General features: G+C 42.9%; 2 protein-coding genes across 2 annotated transcripts; both read right to left on the bottom strand.

Moving 5' to 3' along the window:
* Positions 1-2,483: 2,483 nt before the first annotated feature.
* On the bottom strand, positions 2,484-9,995 carry LOC310859771 (uncharacterized protein; the record flags this gene model as incomplete). Its single annotated transcript, XM_083766496.1, has 5 exons — positions 2,484-3,178; positions 5,404-5,673; positions 6,159-6,265; positions 7,289-7,975; positions 9,728-9,995. The coding sequence occupies 5 exons, from the start codon at positions 9,993-9,995 to the stop codon at positions 2,534-2,536; spliced, it is 1,977 nt and encodes a 658-aa protein (XP_083622622.1). The 3' UTR covers positions 2,484-2,533.
* Positions 9,996-11,644: 1,649 nt separating this feature from the next.
* Positions 11,645-19,160, bottom strand: LOC310867714 (uncharacterized protein). The gene is made up of 6 exons (XM_083777829.1): positions 18,768-19,160; positions 16,718-17,185; positions 16,086-16,192; positions 15,023-15,292; positions 13,745-14,215; positions 11,645-12,440 (listed from the first exon to the last, which is right to left on the bottom strand). The coding sequence occupies exons 1-6, from the start codon at positions 19,033-19,035 to the stop codon at positions 11,808-11,810; spliced, it is 2,217 nt and encodes a 738-aa protein (XP_083633955.1). The 5' UTR covers positions 19,036-19,160; the 3' UTR covers positions 11,645-11,807.
* Positions 19,161-22,136: the final 2,976 nt, after the last annotated feature.

Genomic DNA, 22,136 nt, shown 5'->3' with positions numbered 1-22,136 from the left:
TCTCTATCTCTCACACTCACTCGCTGACTTGCTCTCTCCCACAATGTTAAAGTTACACCTTATTACCTGTTAATAACCTGGGTAAAATGTGCAGCATTGGGAGGTAAATGGGAGACACTTTATTGTGAAGGGGCAACAGGATGAGAGGTGATGTTGCTGCGTAATTGTCGAGAGTAATGGCTGCGAGCGATATTGAACAGTCACAACTATGTGTCAATACGCCTGTATCAACATAATAAGTATGTCATAGGTATATATGGGGGCCTCATTTGGTCATGAAATGGGCGTCCAGATTCCTAAGGTCGCCCCTGGAGGGCACACCGGGACAGTGGCACACAGGGTATCATGTTTTCAAATAGAAGTATTTTTTGAGGGGCGCAAGCCCCTCTTATGTCCAGCTTTCCGTGTTTGTGAAACATTGAAGAGAAAAGTGAGGACAGAAAACTGAGAAAAGTGAAGACACAAATTGTGATTGGCCGGAATGAGTTGTGATGATTTGATTGGCTGAGCACGGAACGTGATGTACATGATGTATGATAATAAGAGCGCCCCTCACTTCACACGGGTGTGATTTTTTTAGTATGTAGTTACATATTTAAACACCCAAACCTAAATCCACAATGTAGTTAGATTATGCTACCTCACACTTTGCCACCATGGAGCTACATTTGGCAGCACTGACTGGATATATGAAATTATACACTTAATGGCCTTTTGAGTGGGCGTGGTTGAGTCTCCCCGTCCCTATAGTGGCAAGAGTGAACAGCTTCCACTCAGCTACCATCAGATCAAACAAGGCCTGATCAGTGATCACTGCAACACTTTACTTTAAAAGTGCAATCAAATATACACCCTATGAGGCCTTGAATTCAGAGATTTTGTTTGTCGCATTCCTACGGCAATAATTTGATGACTGGTAATAGTCATAGAGGTAGAAAACTACACCAGTCATTCATTAATATTGGCTCAGGACATGCGACATAAACAAAACAATCTCCATGAATTCAAGGCTTAACATAGATGGAGTGTTGAATTCAATTGAATGGAAAATAAGTATTTTTGGAGGGTGAACTTTAGGAAGTAGTTAGGAACAAAAAACAAAAAACTGTTACAATAATGGAGGCGCGCCATCTGTAGTGGACATGAGCCACTGGAAAACTATACTATCATATCAGTTTATCTTTAAGTCGTGGCAAACGGTGGCATGACACGGAACTATACATTTAATTAATTCTTTACCATCAACTGCTATTTCCCCTACCATAAGCCCTCAATGGGGATTGGGTGTTTATGCTAATTTGCTTATTTCCATCTAAATAAGTATTAAAGTGTGCCGCTTTGATGATTTTTTGAGCGATGGAAATAAGCAAATTAGCACAACACCCCATAGCCCATTCAATTTGAGGGATTCAATGCAATTCATTGAGGGCTTATGGTAGGGGAAATAGCCAATAATGCGCTTTTGCACAAAATAACACCTGGACCTCTCTGGTAGGAGACGTAACAACTACAAATAAAGGTAAGAAAGCCTTCTAGTATGGAATTCTCCTTAGAGGTTCTCAGGAGACAGACACCGTCATGTGAAAGTCGGTAAAAGCTAAATCAGAGTTCACAGAGCATACAAGGTCAACTCCAAGGATAGAAAATGTAATCAGATGAGCCTGGCTGATCCAGTGTTGTGGCTGAGCAGTTCGCCTTCCACTGCACTGTAAGCACCATGCAGGTGGCCTCTTATCGATGAGGACAGTGGTTCTCAAACGTTTTCATGTCCAGGACCCCAAATTAACAGATTCGGCACTGGACTGAAAGTATTTGGTGCCAGGGAGGGACCTAGCGCTGGCTCCAGGGAGGGACCTAGCGCTGGCTCCATAGAAGGCTATGCGACTCCCCATTCCCTGCCGCCGCATGACATGCAGCACAGCCTCTCGACTTCTGCTAAAATAAAAACAACGATTTCGCTACTCACTATATACAAAGATGGTTCTGTGATGAAGATAGCCAACTTTCCCTAGTGGACGGCTGGACGCATCCCCACCTCACGTATTTTGGCCAGAAAGATATATTGATTTGCTAAATATATTAAGACTCACCCAAATACTGGTTGCATTTCTGCTTGGTTTTATAATGTCAACACAACAGGCTCTGAACAGTAAACATTTACGACTTCTTTCTAGTGTGGAATATTAGCAATAAAGATGTTTAACCCTCGTAGTGGATATATAATCTAGAAGTCTATTCAGGTGATTTATAAAGACACAGACCATTAATAGTCTTACAACTCAACATTCACAACATACTGGATCATTAATCCACTGAGCAAACAACCTCCTCATCACCAAGGTTGCTGACGAGTGAAAACCTTGTTCGTGTCCAAAACAGTTCCTTTAACTATTATTTTGTCAAAATTGTTTAGCTGGGATTAACAAAGGTCTCCTTTTGTTTCTTTCTCTCGTGTTATTCCCCTCCTCTTTTCTTCTCTTTAGCACCGTCTGCAGTCTTCTCCTCGCTGTGATCTCCAGCATGAGTGTTCGTATCAATGTTCATACTTTCTTTTTCGTTTCACCGTCTTCTCCGTAGTGTCGTCTCCACTGTTCTCCACAACATTATCTCCGCTCTGTCGTTTCCTTCCCCTCCTCTTCTCCGTAGTGCCATTGCCGCTGTGAGTGCTGTTCATGTGAATGTTCAGGGACCTTTTGGCTTGGAAGCGGCTGCCGCAGACGGTGCATACGTAGGGTTTCTCCCCGGTGTGCGTCAACTCATGCCTCTGCAGGTCCACGGCCTGCATGAAGCCTTTACCGCAGCCGATTACCCGACACATGAAGGTCCTCTCTTTGTTGTGGAACTTCAGGTGTCTGTCCCGGACATGCTTCTGGAGGAAAGCCTTGCCACAGACGTCGCAGGCGAACTTCCGCTCGCCGGTGTGGATCCTCATGTGCATCTTCAGAGATGACTGGAGTGGAAAATCCTTGCCGCACTCTGCGCAGCTAAACGGTTTCTCACCGGTGTGGACTCTCATGTGCATGTCTAGAGCGGAGTTAGAGGGGCAGCCCTTCCCACACACGTGACACACGTGGCTCAGCTCTATATGGGACTGCAGGTGGACCGAGAGACTGTGCGTGTCCTCGGTTTGATGGCCGCACAGACCACAACACAACGATGATGACGATGGCGATGACTCCTTGACACAAAAAGGGGGGGAAAAACAACATTACACCGGAACACCTTATATTATGTCAACCTTATATTGCTATATACGTGGTTCTCGTTTAGTTTTTTCCTGTCAAGCACGCCCCAGAAGCAAAGATTTGTTAAAAGTTAAAAGTGATAACTTTAAAAAGATATGTCCAAAACTCAGCTGCCCGTCTGCTCACCAGTACACGCTCCAGAGACCACGTTACACATTCTGCTCACCACCTGCAAAGAATACAACAACCTGGCTCCCCCCTACCTCTCTGATCTTATGCCCCCCCCCCCCCGCCTCCTCGGCTCCAGTGAAGCCAACCTCCTGGAGGTAGAGTACCGCACCTTGTGTCACAACTTTTCTATTTTTTTAATAGCTAAAGTATGAAATAATAGTTAAAGTGATTAACATCTAAAATCTAAAATGACACACACAGATGCCTCCCTGGTTCTAATAGGTTAAAAACAACAGTAGTTGACTCAAGGTGCTTTCCATTCAAAATATCATCATAAACACCTCATAAAATACAACATAGTAAAATAAATATATACCTAAAAATCATAAAAATACAGCATAATTAAAATAACATAAAAATACAGCATAATTAAAATAACATAAAAAAGCAATACTATAAAAACTAGAGTTAAAATACATTCACTGATCAAAATAGACCATAAGTTAGTTGCCCACACACTAATCTCTCAAGAACAGATTCTGAGCTGAGGAAACAAACAGCACAGGGCACTGTTTTTCCTTTTTTTGCCAATGGGTTTCCATATTGTCCACAGACTGACTGTTATGTGACAATAAAGCTTGATTCCCATTCTTATGGGGTTGGCACGATCATAAAAGATATCGTTGTGCAAATAATTGTGATATAATGATTTCATTATGCCATTATATAGACAGAGTATACGTTGGGGTGCGTATATATATATACAGACCTGGGATATGACGCCACCTAGCGTCAGGGTCCGTATATATATACGTAAAAAAAGAGTCAAGTAAACAAATAAATTACTCAACACGGTCGTTAGGCCTAAAAAAAAAAAAATTGGTTTCCGATTGGCTGTCATTTTTGGGCTGAGTAGGTAGGGAATTTATTTTATTTTATTTTTTATTTTATTTTTTCGTGGGAAGGATGGGTAGCAAGGAATTTATTTTATTTTATTTTACTTATTTATTTTTTCGTGGGAAGGATGGGTAGCAAGGATTAAAAAAAAAAATCCTACGGCAATGATGGATAGGCTTCTACATATTTCATATTTTGGCTATGTGAAATAACTGTGGCAGTTTTAATGGTTAATACAACTTTACATTGTTTTCATTACACAGTGGCATATACCTGGAGTAGAGGCAGCAGGTTTAGAAAATAGGGTTGCTGATATTTTCTGCTGCCCTGCGGTTGGCTTTTGGCTTTTTTTTGGTGGCATTTTAATGTGCGGTGGCAGTGGCACCACAACACACACGCAACAGAAACACAACAATATCGGCGTGTGTTATTCAATGTGTGTTTGTGTTTCCCATTGAACCGGGTCTGCATGTCACGTTAAAACATGTTCCCCTGAATATTTCTGTCGGAGGCAGCGCGGTTTAGTTGAGAGAGTTGCGACATCTCCGTTCACTGCTTATTCGTGGGGCTGCATGCGTCATTGATCAGTCCATTGTCGTCACTCTCTGTCTTTAAACAGCTCTAGTCTAGAGGCTGCGCTCCGCTCCCCGGTCAGAGCTGAGCAACATGGCGGCGCACAGCGCGCTGTGTTGACAGTGTTGTTACAAACGATAGTGGTTCTACAACTATTCCTACTTGGATTACATTTTTTATAACGTAGGATGAGGTCGCGTGTCCTGATGGTCTCATCAAAGAGAATTTTAATGATCAAAGACCTTTTTGGTCTTGACTCGGTCGTATTCTGAGCTTTTTTTTTTTTTTTTTTCACCAAATGCCAATAAAATAATATGGGTCGCGCATATTTAATAGAGTCGGTCGGCAACCGGAAACCAAAGTTGTTGTTTTTTAGGCCTTACCAACATATAAAAATAAATAATGTACTGTGGCCGATATAGGGCTTATTTAGTAATAGCCAATCTACAAACTTGGAGCTTGTAGATCTGCTATTTCTGCCATTCCCATTTTTTTGTCATTGTGATAACCGCGATTATTTCAATAAAATTGTGAACGGGCGATTACGTAACAATGGTGACGGCAGGGGGGGTCTTACCTTCGCGTGCGTCCGGACGTGTTTCAGAATGTCTTTCTTCATGGAAAACTCTTCTCCGCAGGCTTTGCACTTATAAGCGGGGTGCTGTCTGGGGCGGCCCGCCTCCGGCTGCTCCTCGTTGTCGGGACGGTGTGTGGTCCTCTGGTGGCGCAGGAGCTCCCGCCTCGTGCGGAACTCTTCCCTGCAGACGGCGCAAACGTGCCGGTTCCTGTAGTGTTCGGCGGCGTGTCTATCCAGAGACTGCCAGTGGTAGTACTCCTTCTTGCACACCTTAGACAGACAGAGACATTTATTAAACCCAGGGCTGAACTCAATCACATGAGGGAGCACGGCAGTTTGAGTACAGACACGCTCTGCATCAGGCAGGATGACTGTATAGAGCAGGGGTAGGCAACCTGAGAGGGTGATCACTGGCACACTGGCATAAGTGTGAGAAAAACCATGGAGAGTTCTAGATTAGGAGATACGAGCCATTCCTTCTGAGTCGTAAACAAGGAAGTGAAAGGGCAATGCGCATGCGCGGAACAGCAAGGAGTACGGTGCAGATGGAGAGGCCACCCAAAAAACAAACAAATAAAAGCGACTTTTTTTTATATCAATAAAAAAGCCCTAGACGTGTCACGTGTATACACGTCCAAGGCCACCTACGGTTTGATTAGAAAGGACAATTGTGTTAATTGCAGTAAAACATCTGGGTGTGAATGTGACATTAGAGACCAGGCCCATTGGATCTGTAGGGTTTAAATGGAACCTACCTTACACTGGTGTGGTTTCTCCACCTGATGAACTGTCATGTGGCGTGTCAGGCATACCTTCATTCTGAATGTTCTGCCACACACCTCACAACTGAATGGTTTCCCTCCTGTGTGCAACAGTGACATTTTAGCTCGAAATTGGACCATATGAATACAATTGATATTTCACTTCTCCTTTTAGGCTTTGTAAAGCACTACTGTCTACTACCCCAAGCTCACACCTCCGGTCGAATCACCCAGAGGGTACTACCAAGCCACGCCCTGGAAACCCCCAAGTCGCACACCAAATGCCTTGATAGGAGCTTTCTCCACTCTGCTATAAGGACATGGAACAGCGTTCCCCCTGCGGTTGTTGGAGATATTACATCTAGCAGTGTTCACGCCTTCCAGAAGAGGTTGAACCTCCTCAGTATGTGACTGTAATCCCACAAAGCTCAAGGACTGTTATTCATCCAACATTCAGTTTAGACATACTGTACGCCTGACTGAGTAGCTGCAGATCATTGATAGGCTCTTTGAATGGGGTGCAGTCCTTAGTTTAGACAGTTTTTGGTTTAACTAGTCATTGGTTAGACCATTCATTAGTCCTATCTCAAACCCTCACCCTAAACCTAACCTCCCACAGGGCAGCCTAACCTTAACCCATGTCTAACCAATGACTAGTCTAAACTAAGTATGCACCCCCTTTGAATGTGTTTTTCTTATAGCCTGTATCTGCTTAAGCTTAATAAAATAAATTAGTGAAAGTTACTGGTACCGATGATGATCAAAGGAAATAATCTACCAAAACGCCAGGCCTCTTATTGCTTTCTAAGATAGCATGAATAAGCTCACATTGGGTCACATGCTGTGACCTTGTTGATCGTCTATTTCCTCTATTTTTGAGAATGTACCAGCCAACATTTTCCAACAAAAAACAAGGCTGATAATTGTGCAAAATAATTGCAATTAGCTCAAATAATTGCAATCAGGCGACTATGTAAAATTTGTGACAGGAAAATTACATCTTTATTTCTTTTTTGTTCTGGTCCGCAAACATTTTATGAACCGTCAGCCGCTCCGTGGTAATAGAAAGGTTGGGAACCACTGGTCTAAACAATACCATACAATATAGCACAGTATAGGCTTACCTGTGTGAACCTTTCTGTGTATCTTCAGACACTGAATACTACGGAACTTCATCCCACATGTGCTGCAGGTGTTACAGTGCTCTCTGTGAGTGTCAAGGTGACCTTTCAGGTCCCGGTTGGACGGGAACAGCTCCCCACAGAACCCACAGCGACACTGTGTCTCATCGCAGCACGACTTCATGACATGTCTGAGCAGAGCGTCCATTCTCTGGAAGGACTGGGAGCACACCAGACAGAACTGAAACGTATGTTCGTTTACCGTCTCCAGCAGACTCTGTCCTTCGACTGAATTTGACTCTAATGTTGAACTCTCTAATTCTGGACTCTTTAATGTTGAACTCTCCTCCTCGCTCTCTCTCGTATCATCCTCAACCCCAGGGTCATAATCTTTATCATCATGATCATCATGATCATCATCATCATCCTCAACCATACAGCTCTCTGGGGACAGCGCCTCATACTCATCACTGGCTGGTTCTGCACACGGTTGGCTGCCATTGGTTGATTCTGATGGAGGTTGGCCGGCATTGGTTGGTTCTGGACAAGGTTGGCTGACATTGGTTGGTTCCGAACTAGGTTGGCTGTCCTTGGCTGGTTTTGGACAAGGTTGGCTGTCATTGGTTGGCTCTGAACGAGGTTGGCTGTCATTGGTTGATTGTGAATGAGGTTGGTTGTCATTGGCTGGTTCTGGGAAAGATTGCCAGTCATTGGTTGACAGTGTGTTGCTTAGATAATGCTGTAAGTCTAGGGAGAGAGAGAGAGAGAGAGAGAGAGAGAGAGAGAGAGAGAGAGAGAGAGAGGGGGGGGGGGGTTAAATTTGCCTTTAGGTTCAATTCAATTGTTTTTATTTGGTGAGGGCAGGGAAGGCAGAGATACAAGCATATGGACAGCAGTTTTATAATAAACTGTATTTGTAAAAACACAAGCACATTACAATTCATTACATTATGAAATATGCAATTATGTGTTGAACATAGCACATTAGGCTAAATATATATATATATATATATACATACATAAATACATACATTACACACACACACACACACACACACACACACACACACACACACACACACACACACACACACACACACACACACACACACACACAATAAATTAATATTATATGTTCCAAACCATTTTAAGAAGTTTAAGTTATACATCTTACAATATAAAATATAAAGGAGTCTCTCGTACGTCTGTAATTAGTGATGGGAGATTCATCAGCAAACATCTGTATCTGCCGATATTGGCCTTAAACCAATTAATCTGTAATCATATATTATCGTAAAGATTTAGCAGATCATTAATTGTATTATAATTATGTTATGTAGGAGAAAAAATCCTGAAAAAGATGATGAAGGCTGCAAATTATATCAGTGTTGTGCTGGGAAGGCCTTTGAGTCAATAGTTGGAACATTAAAAAGAAAATACTAGCCTACACAAGCTGTTGGGATATGAGCCAACATTTCAATAATGGTGCACCCCAAGTTTTGGAATAAAGAAAGCGGCATTGCTTTTTTCAAATTCAGCTTTTTTTTCAGAAAATAATCATATATTTTATTCTTAATACAGAGATCATATCAACATCGGTTATATCGGTTAGTGGCCATAACAGCCATTATTTATATCGGAGATATCGATATTGGCCAAATTGTCTCATATGTACATCCCTATCTGGAATTGTTCTAAACCAATCAATTGCCATGGCAATCAGCCTTAGCTTTATCCTGCATGTATGCGGTCGGGCCAATCAGAGGCAGTAACTAGGACGTGCAGCTAGCCGGTGCGGGAGGCGGTACAATGGGAAGTCAACAAGGAAGTCAAAGAAGCGAGAGGAGAGAGAAGTTCAGCGAAGCAACATTTCAAAAACAGATTTAAAATACTTAACGGCAACTCCGATGTTGTAAGCCGTTGTATGCATCTTTGAAACATCTCACCAACACTCAAGCGACCGAGCATGTCTCCGTGAACAGAGAGTAGGTAAATCTGCATCCTATGGAGAGTGGAATATCAGATGAGGGACCCTAGGGTACCACCATCCAAAATTCTGAAAAGGTAACCGAAGGTCCCGAAAGGAGCTAAGAAATACTTGTGATTAACAATTTAATTGTGTTTCTTTGCATTGAACATTTGGAACACTACAATTGTAGTGTAGACCTCAGCCTGATTTATCTGTTTATTCAGATTCCATGTGACTTGATTGTGTTTAGACTCAAATTAATCGGATTCCAATCTGGATGTACGTGTTATAGATCTGATTCAGGCTGGATTTGGCTTCCAGTCTGAACCCACAGATCTGTGACAGATCCGATCCGGCGACTTGAAAAGATCAGATTTGAGAAAAAAATCTGATTTGACTGGATGTGACTGTCTAAATAGGGCGATCAAGTTAATTCCACCACAGTTCTGTCAGAAATAACAATTTGTACCAACCTGTATCTCTGTTCAGTGTGACGTGTGAGTTCAGCCGGGTGTCCAACAGCGCCCTCTGGCGTTCCAGAGCATCTTCAAAGTCGTGCACGGTGAGATGGAACAGTTCCAGGACGTCTTCAGCCGCTTCCATCAGAACCTTCAGCACCACACGATCCACTCTTTCTCCTCTTCCTCTCTTCTTCTTCATCACGACGTCAACATCTCGAGCGGCACGCTGCATCCTCTTCCTCACATCCACATCCACATGAAGCCAGATCTCACAAGACATTTTGTTTTACTATTTGTTAAATTCTCTCCTTTTTTACTGAATACAAATGTGTTTTTTATGATGCGTTGCCTCTGCTTAATGTTTTAAAATGTATAGCTAATTTAATTGCCATGTTGCTGAACTGTATTTTTTTTTAAATACACTTCTCCTCGCCACTGACTGCTTTCTTCTCCTCACCAGCGGCGCGAACGAAAACAAATACGTGAGCGACTTCATGCTCCGGGTCAACAACGCCTGGAATCCCTGGATTCCTGAATAAAATAAAGAGTAAAGACGAGTGAAGGAGAAGAAAATCACACCGCCCCCTGCTGGAGGGAAAGATAAACTCACTGGTCCACACTAAGTTCAAACTTAGCATGGAGCCTGACTTATGCATTTCATATTTTCATTGAAAGAGAGAGAGAATAAAAATAAATTTGCCTTTAGGTTTAACTTCATTGTTTCTATCCGGTGAAGGCTAGCCTCGGTCCCAGGCTTACTTATCTGCGGGGTGAAGTCAGGGAAGGCAGAGATACAAGTACAGCAGTTTTATAATAAACTCACTGGTCCTCACACTAAGTTCAAAGTTTCATTACTAAAAGTAAAATGTAAGCTGTTGCACCCGTAGTTATATATAAGCATTGCAATTTGCACACTAGTGGGGTAAGAGTAAAGAGTGAAGGAGAAGACAGTCACACCGCCCCCTGCTGGAGGGAAAGATAAACTCAAAGGTTTGAAATGACAAGGAACCAGGAGTAGCCCAAAGTTTGAACTGTAGACGGTAGATGTATGTATTTATCGATTCTGACATTTTCAATCTACGAGAGTTTAAAGACTTATAGCCTAGCGCTTGGGTGCGTCGAGCGAAACCACCTGCCTCAAAGTAACACTGAACATGTACAAATGCAAAATCTAAGGTTCTTTCCTGGTTGCCCCACCTGTCTGATTATTCTCCGGGTTCTGAAACCCGGAGTCCGTAGTTTTTGATTTAAAAAAAAAGGTGTTTTAATCCACTCAGTCTCGGAATCTGTCATATGAAAAATAAATGTTAAAACGTTTAAAAAAGAAAAAGAGCAATTACTAAAACGTTGTTATATGTAAAAACATATACAGGCTCAGATCCACACATGGTGTGCTGCCTTGTCGATCAGCTGTTTTGTATATATAAATAAAGATGTTTAACCCTTATAGTGGATATAGAAATCTAGCAGTCTATTCAGGTGATTTATAAAGACACAGAACATTAAAAGTCTTATAGCTCAACATTCACAATCACAACATACTGGATCATTAATCCACTGAGCAAACTACCTGCTCATCACCAAGGTTGCTGTCGGGTGGAAGCCTTGTTCGTGTCCAAAACCGTTCCTTTAACTATTACTTTGTAAAATTATTTAGAATTTGTATTGTGAAAACAGCTGATCTACAAGCTCACAACACGCAACACAGTCACACCTTGTGAGCTTCTAGATCTGCTATTCTCACTACCTTTGTGTGACACTTTTGTATGAATAATAATATGTATGATTAACAAAAAAGAAAAGACGTTTGGCATATTATGGAGATACAAGGTTTCTGCCCGACAGCAATGATACGTAAAGAGGAATAGGACAGATGTACTACGTCGCAGCATGCACCATAGCTGCACTGGGAGACAAACTGGAGCCAGAAGGTCAATGGAATGCATTGAATTCAATGAGAGCTGATTGGACCAGCTTTTAATGAACACGTCTTTTAATGATTGCCACCTTTGTCAGATAATTGATTCAGGAAAAAGAAAACATCTGATTTATCACCTTTCTGAATTCTGATGCTTGCACACACAGTATTAGTTCATACTTTCTTTCTTTTTCGTTTCATCTTCTTCTCCGTAGTGTCGTCTCCACTGTTCTCCACGGCATGATCTCCGCTCTGTCGTTTCCTTCCCCTCCTCTTCTCCGTAGCGCCGTTGCCGCTGTGAGTGTTGTTCATGTGAATGTTCAGGGACCTTCTGGCTTGGAAGCGTTCGCCGCAGACGGTGCACACATAGGGTTTCTCCCCAGTGTGCGTCAACTTGTGCCTCTTCAGGTCCACGGCCTGCATGAAGCCTTTACCGCAGCCGATCACCTGACACAGGAAGGTCCTCTCTTTGTTGTGGAACCTTAGGTGTGTGTCCCGGACTTGCTTCTGGGTGAAAGTCTTGCCGCAGACGTCGCAGGCGAACTTCCGCTCGCCGGTGTGGATCCTCATGTGCATCTTCAGAGATGACTGGAGTGGAAAATCCTTGCCGCACTCTGCGCAGCTGAACGGTTTCTCACCGGTGTGGACTCTCATGTGTATGTCTAGAGCGGAGTTGGAGGGGCAGCCCTTCCCACACACGTGACACAGCGCTCTGTGGGACTGCAGGTGGACAGAGAGACTGTGTTTGTCCTCGGTTTGATGGCCGCACAGACCACAACACAACGATGATGATGATGGCGATGACTCCTTGACACAAAGAGAAAAAAATAAAAACATTACACCTATTATTACTATGTTATGTCAAGTTAAGTCACCCATTTAGACCCAAGACCGATTCAAAAACGCCTTCTAAAACCTAACCTAGGGTTTTCCGAAAACCTTCAAATTGTTATTAAAAAATTACACCCGGGCCTGGGCCGTGGCTCAGCGGTCCAGGCACCTTGGCTGGTAATCCAGTCTGGCAGTGTGCCTCCTGTATGGCGTCACCACCAAGGTCCTCAAAAAACTACAATATGTTCAAAACTCCGCCGCCCGCCTACTCACCAGAACCAGATCCAGGGACCACATCACACCCATCCTCCGCGAACTCCACTGGCTCCCAGTCAAGTCCAGAATTGAATTCAAAATACTCACCATCACCTACAAAACCCTCAACAACCAGGCCCCCCTCTACCTCTCTGAACTCATCAACCGCCATGTCCCCTCCCGCTCCCTCAGGTCAAGCACTGCCAACCAACTGGAAACCCACAGATCCAACAAACGGACATGGGGAGACAGGGCCTTTGCAGTGGCTGCCCCTTCTCTTTGGAACTCACTCCCAACCCACATCAGAGCTGCCCCCACCTTCGAAATGTTCAAAAGCACACTCAAAACTCACCTTTTCAAACTGGCTTTCCCTACATAACCCCCCCCACACACACATACACACACACGCACACACACACACCCTTCTTGTTTGCCCCTCTTTTGATTTTTATTCCTAGTTTTTAACCTTTTAAACCTTTTAATTAGTTTTCTAATAAATATGTCTGTATTTCTTTCTGTAAAGCGACTTTGGGTACCTAGAAAAGCGCTATATAAATCGTATATATTATTATTATTATTATTAAACCCTCATAGGAGGGGCTAGTGGCGCTCAAAAAAAAAAAATTATGTTGCTATATGAGACACAGAGGTAGCTCCCGGCATGAAAGGTAAAACAACGTATACGTGTACGTTACACCAGGTCTAAATGGGTTAAAGACCCAATGCAAAGAATGTCAACCTTATGTTGCTAACATTAAATATTGAAATTGGAACGTGTAAAAAATACATTTCTGTTTGGCTTTAGGCTTTGTAAATTAAAATTGCAGAGGTCAGATTTGACAAATAACGTAAATATACAAAGCAATTACAAAACACGGTTATTACCAACATTAAAAAAAAAGTACCATGGCCGATATAGGGCATATTTAGTCCTTTCATACCTTAAATAGTGGAAATGGCCAATCTACAGACATAATGACATTAAGTGTGATTACGTAACAATGGTGTTGGCGGGCGGGCCTTACCTCCGCGTGCGTCTGGACGTGTTTCAGAATGTCTTTCTTCATGGCGAACTCTTCTCCGCAGGCTTTGCACTTGTGAGCGGGGAGCGGTCTCTGTCTGGGGCGGCGCGCCTTACGGTGTTTGATCCTGTGCGTCAACCCGTGCTTCTTCAGATCCCCGGACTGCATGAAGCCTTTACCGCAGCCGCTCACCTGACACATGAAGGTCCTCTCTTTGTTGTGGAACTTCATGTGCATCATCAGATTTCCCTTCTGAACAAAATCCTTGCCGCACTCTGCGCAGCTGAAAGGTTTCTCACCGGTATGGACTCTCATGTGCGTGACTAGAGCGCAGCGGGAGGGGCAGCCCTGCCCACACACGTGACACACGTGGGACTCTCTGTGGGACTGCAGGTGGGCCGAGAGACTGTGTGTGTCCTCGGTTTGATGGCCGCACAGACCACAACACAACGATGATGACGATGATGATGTCGCCTTGACACAAAATGGGCAAAAAAACTATAGGATTACACTACATCAAGTCAGGTCACCTTTATTTATATAGCACAGTTAACCCAATAATTTTTGTCACGCCCCAAAACTATGTACCGTATTTGGCCGTGAACATTGGAATTGGAACGTGTAAAATTTTAAATTCAGTTTGGCTTTTAGGCTTTGTAAATAGAAATTGGGGGCAGATATGACAAATAACTTATAACAAATAAGAAATTACTAAACAGAGTCGTTACCAACATATACAAATAATTAAATAAATAATGCACTATTGCCAAAATAGGGCATATTTAATAATTTCCTACTTTAAATATAGTAATAAAAAAGTCAGAAATACTATGAATATAGTAGAAATATTTTAAGTTAATAATATAAATAACATCAGATGGTACATTTCTCATGTGAAATTGCTGCAAAGCCCCCCAAAATGTCCCCCAAGGGCCCCCAAAATTCTGGCACGCGCTATGCGCGCGCGCAGTGTGGCCTGCCAAGGGCGTATAACTCCCGGCCTGATTTGGATTTCCACTCCGGGCCTGCACTCTGCACCCCATTATTGGTTGGGTGGAAGGCGATCTGATTTGTATAAGCTTGGCTTGACCATACTAAACGGGCATAGAGCCCCGCTCTCCGATTGACGCCGCGCATGGGACCGGACCTCGGTCTTATTCAAAAAAATATTTGTGGACCTTCATCATTTCTAGTTGAGGACCCCTGATGTAGATCAACTATTTCTGCCATTAGTTTATTGATTTTATTTACTTAACAATGTTGGCGGCTGGCGGGCCTCACCTTCGCATGCGTAAGGACGTGTTTCAGAATGTCTTTCTTCAAGGCGAACTCCTCTCCGCAGGCTTTGCACTTGTAAGCGGGGTGCGGTCTGGAGCGACGCGCCTCCGGCTGCTCCTCGTTGTCGGGGCGGTGCGTGGTCCTCTGGTGGCGCAGCAGCTCCCGCCTCGTGCGGAACTCTTCCCTGCAGACGGCGCAAACGTGCCGGTTCGTGTGGTGTTCGGCGACGTGTCTATCCAGAGAGTGGGAGTTGTAGTACAGCTTCTTGCACACCTTAGACAGACAGACATTTATTAAACCCAGTCACGCTCTGCATCAGGCAGGGGGATTGTATAGACTAGAGTATACAGAACCCATTTAGAACTGAGGCCGATTCTAAAAACGTCTTCTACATAGTATTCTAAAAAACTTCCAATATATATATGAAAAATACAAAAATTTTATGTTGCTTGCTATATACTAAACAACAACATAGCAACAAGTTAACATCAATCCCAAAAGGGGTTCCCAAATTGAAGAGTAAAAAACCCCAAAAGTGGCTCCGGTCCTGAATTGACGTCCTGACTTCACTCCCGCTACCCCTGGGGCACGGAAGTATGTTTCACTTTGGAGATAACATACGTTACATCTTAACATAGTGTCATAAAAGACATATAACAAATCATTACTATACCTAAAGACAAAAGCTTCAGTAGAACAAAAATAGCTAGTTAGCCTAGATAATGCAGAGCTAGTTTGTTTAATTTAAGTATTTATATTTAAACGAGATGAAGAAAGTCTCCACTCCCCAGCCCACACACAGTGACAGCACTCCATGTTTACACACAGACATCTGCCACATTGTTTGCTTAATTTCCTTGATTTTATGCGGATTGCATTCACACCTTCAGTGAAACGAAATCAGGTGCGTTTGGAAGCGAAACCCTTGTTTTTTGGGCAAACTAGAATGTGTTTGTTTAATCGGCACTACGCAGCAGCATTCATTTTAATTGCAGTAAAACATACTTGTGTGAATGAGACATTAGAGACCAGGTCCATTGGATCTGTAGGTTTAAATGGAACCTACCTTACACTGGTATGGTTTCTTCACCAGATGAACTGTCATGTGGCGCGTCAGGCCTGCCTTCATTCTGAATGTTCTGCCACACACCTCACAACTGAATGGTTTCCCTCCTGTGTGCAATAGTGACATTTTAGCTGAGATAATTGTTGTACAAATGATTTAATCGTGTTTTTTGGATAATTACAATTTCACTTTGCCTTTTAGGTTTTGTAAACACAAATTGCACAGGGCATATATGACAAATGACCTAACCATGAAAGAAGTTTTTGTGACAGGAAATTTACAATTTAGGCATGCTCATATCCCAGTTACCAGCACCTTACAATAAGCAAGGTCAATAGTCAGAATCACATACACAGAATGTAGATGGACAGTGAAGTACCTCAGGAAACTAGGGTCACCAAGAACATACCATCTGTTTTTATGGCAATTTGTATGATTCGCAAGTATTATTATTTTTGTATTATTTCAGAAGATTTACAAAAGTTAAAAAAAAAGGCTTTTTCAAAAACAATTCCAACATTTTACAAAAGTATTTCATAAAAAAAGATTAACTCGCAACGTGGCGTCTTGAGCTAAAACGTTTGGGAACCACGTGCTGCTCTAATCAATACAATATCGCACAGCAGGCTTACCTGTATGAACCCTTGACTTTAATGTTGAACTCTCTAATTCTGGACTCTTTAATGTTGAACTCTCCTCCTCGCTCTCTCTCATAGCATCCTCAACCCCAGGGTCATAATCTTTATCATCATCATCATCATCCTCGTCATCATCCTCATCCTCAACCATACTGCTGTACGGGGACAGCGCTTCATTCACATCGCTGGCTGGGTGTGGATACGGTTGGCTGTCATTGGTTGATTCTGATGGAGGTTGGCCGTCATTGGTTGGTTCTGGACAAGGTTGGCTGCCATCGGTTGGTTCTGGACAAGTTTGAATGTCATCGGTTGGTTCCGGATGAGGTTGGCCATCATTGGCTGGTTCTGGATGAAGTTGGCAGTCATAGGTTGGTTGTGATTGAGGTTGGCTGTCATTGGCTGGTTCTGGACAAAGTTTGCAGTCGTTGGCTGTTTTTGTGTGGCTGTGATGAGGCTGTAAGTCTAGAGAGAGAGAGAGAGAGAGAGAGAGAGAGAGAGAGAGAGAGAGCAAGAGGATTTGAATAAAATATATTTGTCTCTTACTCAAATGTTCAATGTGTAAACAAAATGAGGAAAATTACCGTTTAATGTGTTAATGTTTTTGTTTCTTTTCTTTTTTGAGGGGCGCTCCTTGACACAATGAATGAAGAATCACTCCTCACTTCACACAGGTGTGATTTTTATTTTAATACAAGTAGGAGGACTTGTAGAAAACAGCCCCACCACCAAAAATAGAAACAACTTGATGCAACTTGATGACAAGTAGGCCATGTATGGCCTACTTGTTGTTGCGCAAGCAGAGCTCACCACTGCTGGTACGACTGCTGGTCCGAAAAGCTCTGTGCTGGTTGTCTAGGTTTGAAATACAGCAGTGGTCAATGGATTCTCATTGGCTGGTGGAATGTACCGACATACATACCCAGCTGATCGCTGTTCTTGGTCCCTGATTGGCCGAGTGCCGCTTGGCCGATTACAGTACTTGCACGCTCTGCTTGTGCAAGTAAAAACAACCGACCAACTTCAAATTCAAAAGGTACTGAACCAATCGATTGCCATGGCATCAGCCTAAGCTTTATTTGGCTAATCGCCCACATGTACATGCATATAGCCTATGGTCATATATTATACTGTCTGGCAGACAGACAGATATCTATATGTATGGGCAGAAAGGGGACAACTAGTACAGTTAATATGGCTGTCACATTTACAAATTTAAGTTGATGATTATTGTCACACAAATAATTGTGATTAACAATTTCATTGTTTCTTTGCATTGAACAACATTGGATTAGATAGTTAGTGACTTCCACCACAGTTCTCTCAGTCAAAAATAACAACACATCAGGACAGTGATGCAGGCCTGTATCCTGCTAGACCTAGAATGTGATCATTTAATTATACTTCGTAAATTTTCATGTATCTCAGGCATAGATCCCTTCTGGTAATCCTGGTAGAATTGGGAAACGTGTATTTAGTCAATTATCTCCATTTTTTCAAGAGATGCACACGGACATCTTTCTCTCCGGGCGAGGGGGACCGGAATAATCGATGAACTGATTTGACAAATACGTCCCGTTTACAAATACGTCCCCTCGCCCGGAGAGAAAGATGTCCGTGTGCATCTCTTGAAAAAGTGGAGATAATTGAACTTTCACATGGATATAAAACTATAGGACCATTTTTCTCTCCACGTCTTTGGAATTATTTAATGGGTGAGTACAGACGGAGCATTTATCACATTTATGCCGCGCATATTCCAATTCTACCAGGATTACCAGAAGGGATCTATGCCTGAGATACATGAAAATTTACGAAGTATAATTAAATGATCACAGGCATTCTAGGTCTAGTATCCTGCATCCTTTCTGACTCACTAAATTGAGCAAGGACGCAATCGTGTCACCATACTGGGGTCCCAGCTGGGATGCAATACTATACTGTACTCAGTACTGTACTCTAACGTCGTTGAAGTAGGACTCATAAAATGGGACCAATCTAAAAGACAATCCCTAGCTGGGAACCATTACATTGAAAACGTATTTACCTGTATCTCTGTTCAGTTTGACGTGTGGGTTCAGCAGGGTGTCCAACAGCGCCCTCTGGTGGTCCAGAGTATCTTCCAAGTCGTGCACGGTGAGATGGAACAGTTCCAGGACGTCTTCAGCCGCTTCCATCAGAACCTTCAGCACCACACGATCCACTCTTTCTCCTCTTCCTCTCTTCTTCTTCATCACGACGTCAACATCTCGAGCGGCACGCTGCATCCTCTTCCTCACATCCACATCCACATGAAGCCAGATCTCACAAGACATTTTTACTATTTGTAAAATTCTCTGGCTGAATACAAATAAATGTATGTTTTTATGATGCGTTGCCTCTGGTTAATGTCTTACAATGTAAGCTAATTTAATTGCCATGTTGCTGAACTGTATTTTACAAATACTTCTCCTCGTCACTGACTGCTTTCTTCTCTGCAGCGCGAACGAAAACAAAAACAACGTGAGCGTCGCGACTTCATGTTCCGCGTCAACAACGCCTGGATTCCAGAATAAAGAGTAAAGACGCGTGAAGGAGAAGACACTCACACCGCCCCCTGCTGGAGGGAAAGATAAATTCACTGGTCCACACCATAGACTGTGGTTTGATTGATTGATTGAAATCTTTATTAACAGTTTGTAGAATTTACAGTACATTTTAAGCACAAACTCAATACAAAGACTGTCAACTGTGAGTGGACGACCCAATTAAGCATTACACTTGTTTACAACAGGGTCCACATTGTTCAATTCATCAAAACATTTAAAGACATACAAACATTTAGAGACATACAAATAGACATTTCTCTGTAGGTAAAGAACAGAACAGGAATTCATCATACTATGTTCAAACTTAGCCTGGCCGCAATGAGAGCATAAGAGCGCCCCTCGGGCCAGCCCAGTTAGGGCCCAGGTAGAGTTCGAACGGACAGGTATCAGTTATAAGGGAGACATCGAAGAGGGGAAGGATTAACATATGGAATGTCAGAATATCTCCATATATGGAAATCTAAGGGTTTGAGGTTTGAGGTCCAACACGAGGTCAGATGTAGAGTTGCTTTCTGGCTCCATACTGTATAATGCAGATAGGTGATGATCCAGTCTTCTCCATGAGAAGCCAGGCATGACAGACTGACAGCCATATATGGAGCATGTCACAAGGTGTGACGGACAGACGGACGGACTGACTGAAGGGTTTTGCAGGTTTTCATAGTTCTGTCCAGAACTTCAACTGAGGGGGCAGAATTTGCAACTGAGGGTGTCAGGCCTCTGTCAGGCCCATGGAACCGGGCCTGACTTCAAAGGCGATTTAAAGCCAGTGTAACTATTCGATAGCATGAAAACAGGACTGGCCTCTTAACTTCCATACACTGTCTAGGGAATGGAAGGTTAAATCAATTCAAGCGTGAACTTCCTCTCCTGATTTGTGTAAGCTATTATAGTTAGCTCATATGTGTTAAGTTAGCCAACCACCTGAAAAGCAAATAGCTAAATCAATATAGTTATATTGACTATATTATATTCAATATAACGTGAAGTGTTGTAGAAATACAGACAGGAAAGAAGGGGGTGGGGGGGTGTAAGGACATCAAGGCAGGAAAGAAGATCGTTTGAACGCTTTTACCACATAAAGTACAAGTAATTCATTTATAAAGCTTGTTTCTCTTTGCTTATTTACAGGCTGTACAACCAAGGGATATGTTTTTCCACAAAATATGTTTACACACATTACCTGAGATTAGATAGATACAATACATTTTATTATATTATTCTGGTTTTTATATTTATTATAAACTTTGGCTATTTGAAAATGAAGTCAAATATCATCATTAACAAGGTAATTATATTATATAATCAAACAGGAAAAAAAAGGAAAACAAACGTTAAAACATGTTTTAAACAGAAAAAGAGAGCAATTATTAAAATATATACAGGCTCATCATGTTGCCTGACATGCTGTGTGCTGCCTTGTCGATCAGCTGTTTTGTACATTTTGAGTTAAGCATATCATGTGTTTGGGAATTTTGTCAGCGGACGGACACCCAAATTAAAGAAACCATACAGCGTGTATTTATTTATTGGATATCCGACAGTCAGCGCACGGCGAGGCTACAATGGAGCATCAAGTTAGTAAAGAGTTAGTATAAAAACGGACCAGGCAGACCCATTACTGTTGTCGGTCAAGGTTATGTTATTTTGTCATCGGACACCCAAACCATACAGTGACAAACTGGAGCCAGAAGGTCAATGGAATGCATTGAATTGAATGAGAGCCGAGTGGACCAGCTTTTAATGAACACATGTTTTAATGATTGCCACCTTTGTCAGAAAATTGGTTCAGGATAAAGAAAACATCACATTTCACACCTTTCTGATGATTGTGCACACAGTATTAGTTCATACTTTCTTTCTTTTTCGTTTCACCGTCTTCTCCGTAGTGTCGTCTCCACTGTTCTCCACGGCATGATCTCCAGTCTGACGTTTCCTTCCGCTCCTCTTCTCTGTAGTGGCGTTGCCGCTGTGAGTGCTGTTCATGTGAATGTTCAGGGACCTTCTGGCTTGGAAGCGTTCGCCGCAGACGGTGCACACATAGGGTTTCTCCCCAGTGTGCGTCAACTTGTGCCTCTTCAGGTCCACGGCCTGCATGAAGCCTTTACCACAGCTGCTCACCCGACACATGAAGGTCCTCTCTTTGTTGTGGAACTTCAGGTGTCTGTCCAGCATCATCTTCTGCTGGAAAGTCTTGCTGCAGATGTCGCAGACGAACTTCCGCTCGCCGGTGTGGATCTTCATGTGCGTCACCAGACTTCCCTGTAGTTTAAAATCCTTGCCGCACTCGGCGCAGCGGAAAGGTTTCTCATCCGTGTGAACTCCCATGTGCATGTCTAGACCCGCGGCGTGAGGGAAGGCCTTCCCACACACGTGACACATGTAGTTCAGGCTCAGCTCTCTGTGGGACCGCAGGTGGACCGAGAGACTGTGTGTGTCCTCGGTTTGATGGCCGCACAGACCACAACACAACGATGATGATGGCGATGACTCCTTGACACAATGAGAAAAAAAGAAAAACATTACACCTATTATTACTATGTTATGTCAAGTCAAGTCACCCATTTAGACCTAATGCCGATTCAAAAACACCTTCTAAAACCTAACCTAGGGTTTTCTGAAAACCTTCAAATTGTTATTACAAAAATTACACCCGGGCCTGGGCCGTGGCTCAGCGGTCCAGGCACCTTGGCTGGTAATCCAGTCTGGCAGTGTGCCGCGGGTTCGACTCCCGTTCCCGACGGCCTTTACTGCATGTCACTCCCCCATCTCTCTCCCCATTTCCTCCATAAAAAAAATAAAAAAAAGGCGAAAGCCAAAAAAAAAGA

Source organism: Protomyctophum parallelum (genome assembly GCF_964188405.1).
Source record: "Protomyctophum parallelum genome assembly, chromosome: 1".
NCBI classification, from domain to species: Eukaryota; Metazoa; Chordata; class Actinopteri; order Myctophiformes; family Myctophidae; genus Protomyctophum; species Protomyctophum parallelum.
The sequence above is the reverse complement of the archived record's forward strand: the minus strand, read 5'-3'. Positions and strand labels throughout refer to the sequence as shown.